Raw genomic sequence first — 6,564 nt, 5'->3', positions numbered from 1 at the left:
AGCCCAGCTCTGTGTGTGGGCACTGTGTGGGCACTGTGCTGCGGGCTCTGCTGAAAAAATGCCTTTGTCCTCAGGCTTGGTTTGATTTGTTTATAACTTGGTTTTAAAAGGGCGGTTTTGAGCATATTTATGCTGGAAATAAGGGGGTTTCTGTGTCTATTGTTCACCTGACAAAAGGCTCTTGTGTCTTGCTCAGTGCGTTGTGGAGCCTTTTGAAAACTTCAGCTAAATTTTGGGGAGCAAGAGAGCTCTCGGCGTGACTCGGTGACGGGGGTTTGGGGCACAGGGGGAGCCCACAGGTGGTGGAATAGGCTGAGTGTGAGCACAGAATCCCCCTCGCCTGCTGACCCACTTGTGCACACAAGTGTCCACCAAATAATTGGTGATTGTGTTTGTAACTACACAGCATTGCCTGTTCACTGATGGGGTGGGAAGGAGGGCTGTGCTGTCTCTCCAGCTGGGAAAGGAGAAGATTGTTGGGAAAATACAATAATTTGGAGGAGGAATGAAGGAGGATATTGGTTAAGGGATATAGGCACGAGATCTGGACTTAAAAGTGTGTCCTGTGGTTCTGTGCTATGCAGATACAAACCCAAGCCTCTTATTGTGCTCATCTGGTCACAAGATAATCTGTTGCTTCTGGGAAAGGATCCTAGAAATCTTCCCAAGCTTGTGTCATGTGTAGGAGCAACATGGTTTGGTTTCTTCAGTTGTGTTTTGATAGACACTTTAAAATGTGAGACCTGTGTTGAAGGTTATGTTGGCTGTGGACTGGATGCACCTTTGAAGGTAGAGGTGCTGGTTGGTGCACTTGAAAAGACAAGGGGAGAGAACCAAATCTGTCCATTATTTAAGTTCTGCAGTGAACTTCACATGCATAATTCATTAGTGCACATTTTTCAGCCATCAGTTGTTCTATTTTCCCCACTGCTGGTTAGTTCAAGACTTTAACTCCCTGACCCTAAAGAGCCGTTGAACACCAAGCATTGCCTTCAATAACTGTTGGAAAAAGCATTTTCAGGAATAATTCCCAATGTAAAGTTGGTATTGACAAGGACTCTCATTTATAATTTGGGGTAAAACTAGAGTAACTAATTTCTAATGATGATGAGTTTGTTTCTGTGCTTGTCAAGGCCCCACAGGACGGAGCTGTACGAGGACCCCCCGTCAGGATGTTGGCCTATCGTGTATTCTCCAGACTACAACATCACCTTCATGGGACTTGAGAAACTGCACCCCTTTGATGCAGGGAAATGGGGAAAAGTAATCAATTTCTTGAAAGGTAAAATTAGGAAGTGCCTCTCAGACCAATGTCTGCATAAAAGCTGAAGAAAATTCTGTGATTAGTGCAGATTCATGTTGATAACTGCCAATATAATAGAGACTGTATTTCTTCATTGCTCATTGTGTAGATTTAAGTTACCTTCTTTAATCATATTTGGAGTGCTTTAGTATTTTTATATAGTTGCAGACTTAAGTCTTAATAAGTTAAATCAATTGCAGGATTTTTGAGGTGGGTTGGATGTCATTGTTGAAGATCTTGTCTATGAAGTATTTAAAAGACTAATTTGTAATGTGAGAGCAAACATCCTACACTAGGGCTTTTTAACACAAAGGTTTGAATCACAGTCCTTAGGAAATGTATGTTCTAGCCTGCTCCATTGAATAAACCCACAGTTTTGGGTTCAGCTCAGTCATGGTGTCTGTGCAGAGAGAAACTCGTGAAATGTGCCTGGAGATTGAAGCTCATCAAATGATTTGCTCTCCCCAGAGGCAGGAATAATACTAGTCAGAGTAACTAGTTTGGTTCATTTGAGCCAGGCCCAGGGCTTTACAAGGCTGTGAGTAAAAAGGAGGAAGAAGAAATGTGAGCACAGCCATGTCTTAGACCATCCTAAAATAGTTCCGGTCTTTATAGTTGGAATGAAGGCATGAAGTGAGCAGAATTTCATTGCTTGGCCTTTACAAGAAAAGTTCCTGTGGGATATTTGAGAATTGTTTCCACCTCTGAAGTGAGCACCAGGATCTTGGCTTTCAGCCCAGCCGAGTGAGGTGGATGTAGTTTAGCATACAGTGTTTTGATACTTGGCTGATTTTTAGTGAATCACTCTTTCTTTCAGTTCTAGGTGAGTGTGTGAGAGCAGTATTTCTTTTAAGTTTCCTCTGGAGGACAGCTCTGTTTGCAGCTCCAGTTTGTCCTTACTTTTGAAGCCCAAGCCTGGCTCTCAGTCAGAACACAGACTTGAGTTCAGAATCAGGGAAAGGAAAATCCTTCCTCTGTGAGCTGCAATCTTACAAACAGCTGGGCTCACCACACCTGAGCTGCAGTTTGGGAGTGCAGTGAGTGGCTTCCTATGGCCTCTTGCTACTCTTGCTTTACACCTGGTGTAGCAAGACCTGGGACATTCCTTTGGCTTGTGAAACTACAGGTGTTAATGATGGTTTGCTGCAGGTGTAACTAAGTTGTTCAGCTTGGACTGCTGGCAAATGGCACTGCTCAGGCTGAGAGAGAATTCACTCTTTAGCAGCCTCATGCTATTGCTCTGATAGTGTTCAGTGTTTGGAAAGAGCTTTGAGGTGCCTCTGGTGATGGGCAGAGCGTTTTATGAAGCTTCTCATTATTGCTGTTTAAACCAACTGGGAGATAGAGGCAGAAATTCATTAAGGAAATACAAATGTAAGAAGCAGGGATAGAGTCAGGGCCTATAGAATCTTGGCATCTCTTCATTTAAAGTGCAAGCTTGCTCACCAAGTGTGAAAAAAAAAAAAAAAAGGCTTTTTCTCTTGTCAAGACAAAGATTGTCCCAAAGCCAGGCCTTTATGTGGTCCTGATAACTCCTTCAGCTGATAATCCTGTGCAGTTCAGGGTTGCCCTTCCCTCTTTAGGCTGCCTTGTATTCATTTAACTGAGGTTAAATGAATTCTAACACACGCTTAGTAGCTGAGTTTTGGCTTTTTCCTCTAACAACCTGAAATAATTAAGTCTTGGGTTCCATGGCAGTTTTCTTAATTAATCAGAACCTTTGTCTTTCTGTTCCTTCTCTGTGGAAAGTCTTTTCCTCCAGCTCTTATCCATGTGACGTGTCCACTCTGAAGTGTCTCAGTCTTTCACAGAAAATGAGTTTTCCCATTTGTTTTACTGTCCTTGCTTTGAAAGGAGAAAGAAGCCCCAGGGTAGCCCAGGGTGCTGGGTTTGCTCTGGCAAGAGCTGACCTCCCCTGTTCCTATCAGCAAATCAGCAGTGAACAAGTGTTCCCTCCTGGGGAGGGAAGCTGGCAGCAGCTGGGCTCTGTCTGACACCAGGGCATGAATGAAATGTTCCTCAGGCCTCAGTCAGGAGAAACAGAACCTTGCCAAAACAAATGTTGTTGCAGGTGCTGTGCTTGTATAACACTTCAGAACACAATCTCTCACATTTCTGAGTTGTTTTCTTTCTCCTCCAAGTATAAAATCAAAGATACAGAAGGTTGCAGCCATGCAGCAGTTAAATATCAAAATTTGCCTAGGAGGATAAGCATGATGCCTTTTAATTGTTGTTAGCAGTGATCATATGCAAAGTACCACTGTTCTTCTGCACTTCAACCTTTGAGGTTGGCCCACATCTGAACTTTCAGATGGATGCACTCAAATGTGCTGTCTTTGATCACATTCTGAAATCTTGGAGGGACACTTTGTAACTTACTCTTATAAAACTTTTTAATTTATCTTTTGGTGTTTCAGACAAAGAGCTTGTAGCTGGTCATTGGTATTTCTTGAAATTAAATTGGGGTAGAAGTGTGCCAGAAGTATCTTAATGAAGCTTGTTTGCTTCCATGAACGTCCAAGCAATGATTTTGGTTTAGATTTTGATTTATTATTTTGTTCTCCTATGATTTGGGGGATTAAATACTAGTATAAACTGTGAGATCTCTTAAAGCATGTTAAAAATTGATGAATATTTGATGTTAATAGCACCAAGATTTGCCCAGTGTGCCAAGCTGTAAAGTCTTGTGATGCCGTTGTGTGTGTCCATCCTCTGCCACTACCAGTCTGTTCTTGCAGTTGAAACAAGGAGTTACCATGATCACACTTGCTGTAAACAGTATTTCTCATATACACACTCCCTGAATAACTTACCTGGGACAGAGGAGGTGCATTTGGAGAACTTGCAAATGCTGAGTAACCAGAGTTGTTTCAGCAACAACCAACAGCTGAAGTTGTTCCCCCAAAGTCAGAACAGCACCTTTGGCAGGGTGGGGCATGGGGAGTTAAGCCATGGTGTACAATGCCAATTGTTATTTCTCTCCTGTTGCAGAAGAAAAACTAATTGCAGATGACTTGGTTGTACAGGCACGGGAGGCGACTGATGAAGATCTGCTGGTGGTTCACACGAGGCGCTACCTTAATAGATTAAAGGTGCTGTGCTTGTTCCTGTGCTTTTCCAGCAAACTGTCCAGAACTGGTGTCAAAGGCAGTGGATATCCTATAGATTTGTTATAGAATCAACTTTACAGATGATAAATGGTGTATTTGAACAAGGTTGTTACTGAGGGTACTGGGAGAAAACCATAGAAAGAGTGTCTGCTCTCACTGTACAGGGGTGGAGGGCAAAGGGGGTCTGCCGTGTTATGGGGGTGGCCTGAAATCTTTCAGCAAGGTAAAATGAACATAAGGCATATCTGAATGTTTGAGATGTAATAGTCTCCTTAGGGCCAGGGTTTTGATCCTGAGCAGTGTATGTAAGTTTTGATTTATTCTGGTAAAATACAGTTCTGAAATTGAAAATACATTGGAGAGCAATCGGGAGGATTTCATTGGGTGTTTCCTAATGCGGGGATGGCTTTATGGAATTTGGGGTTATGTCACATTGACAGAGCATCCATTTAGGGATTCTGTGGTCAGTTGTTGTGGGGGGGAAGTACTGGCTTTGTCCTTGGACACTGCTGGTATTGGTGGAATGTAGAGAGAGCTGGAAGATGAGTGTAGGAGAATAGCCTTGCATGTTATCTGTGTGTGAAGGTTTCCAGTACCAGCTCATATGGGATTGCATATCCACAGGAGATAAAGAATATTCCTTGGATATTTCTATATGAAACATCCATTTGTTAGACTTCAGTGAACTCTAAAACATAAGCATGTGAGATCTCTGCTTCTGCATACTTCCAGTCATCTGTAGGTGGAACTGGACAGTGAGTGCAAGGTGACATTGCCTTCATTTTGAAATTCTACTTGGAGGGTGAAGAAGGGATTTGTATGAGAAAAGAAATCTTCCATTTCATTATTCAGAAGAAATTATTTTAAGTCACCTATGCTCTTCCACAGGGGAAGATTCCTTGGATTGCTATTTCTGGAATGTTTTATTTTTCTCAGTGATCTGTTACTTGTGTGAACTTTTTTCCACTCTTACTCTTGCTGAGTTCTCTTCTGCCTCTTCATTCTGTGCTATGAAGTTCCATGCAATTTCATACATCATTAGGTTTGATCTTATTGCAGCTATTCTTGATACTGAACTTTTAATTCCATAGAACCACCCACCTCTTGTTACTGAATCACTCCTTTGAAGAGGGGTGTAACGTGCACAGCTCAGTTGCAATGCCATAATAATATCTTTAGTGCCTACAGGATGGCTTCACACGAATTGTCTGCATAACTTGTGCCTTGGTGGTCAAAACCAGCACTGTTGTGTGCTTCCAGATGGGATTAACTGGATATCAGTCATTGCCCTTTTCCTGAGGGAATATTTCCTGCAGCTGTAGAAATTGGAAGACATTGTTGGAAGACATTGGTCATGCCACCAAATTCCTGCCAAGCAGTGAAGATAAAAAGTGCTTAGTTGCAAAAGAAAAATAACATGGTTAGACATGAAAAATCCCTGGGTATCCTTTGTATTGCCTTTTCCAAAGTCTGCTGTGCTACTTGTTTTTAAATCCAGACAAATACCTATAAATGGTGTCGTTTCATATTTGATCACCCCTGAAGACTGTGGAAGTGCTTGTCTTTCTTGGAATGCCCAAGTCTCCTAAAATAATGGATCACTGGAGTATTCATTTTAATTTGAGCATGAGTTTGGCAGGAATTACCCTACACTTGCAAGAAGAGGTGGTGGTTGAAGCAGATGAGTCTTTGGTGAAGAGAAGCAAAATGATGGGCACAAGTAGATCTGCCACTGGGAATTAGTTCTGTGCTGGCAGGAAGGCTCTCCCTGTTTCCCTGCTTAGTCCTTACAACTAAGGACTGAGGGGGAATCACCTCAGTTCAGAAGGCCTTAGTGTGGCCTGTTGAACTGAGTTGATTCCCCCTCAGTTATGCCTCTGAAGAAGGTCGATCTCTAAGGTAGTGACTGGACTGTGCATATTTGCTTGCAGTACTTTTCCACTTACTGCCTTTTTCCACTGTTGTGTGAAATAATGGATTTCCTGCATGTCAGCATTCTGGAATTTTGGAAGATGGTAGGCAATGAGCTTGAAGCCAGTTTCTTTCACTTGGGCCATTTTTCTATAGGAGAAGTTCTACAGTGACTTGTGAGTGAACACTGAAATGTGAATGCTGAGGGTAAAGCGTGTGAGTGCAGTGCAAGATGGACTT

General features: G+C 42.4%; 1 protein-coding gene across 1 annotated transcript in view; it reads left to right on the top strand.

Moving 5' to 3' along the window:
- Positions 1-163: 163 nt before the first annotated feature.
- The window catches only part of HDAC11 (histone deacetylase 11), a 27,947-nt gene continuing 21,546 nt past the window's right edge, over positions 164-6,564 (top strand). The window contains exons 1-2 of the mRNA XM_027666000.1: positions 164-1,282; positions 4,295-4,395. Coding sequence (XP_027521801.1) covers positions 1,102-1,282; positions 4,295-4,395 — 282 coding nt within the window. The 5' untranslated portion in view covers positions 164-1,101. The remainder of the gene's footprint in view (positions 1,283-4,294; positions 4,396-6,564) is intronic.

Source organism: Corapipo altera, unplaced genomic scaffold (assembly GCF_003945725.1).
Source record: "Corapipo altera isolate COAL_440 unplaced genomic scaffold, ASM394572v1 101, whole genome shotgun sequence".
NCBI classification, from domain to species: Eukaryota; Metazoa; Chordata; class Aves; order Passeriformes; family Pipridae; genus Corapipo; species Corapipo altera.
Note: the sequence above shows the minus strand (reverse complement) of the source record. Positions and strands in the feature narration are given on the sequence as shown.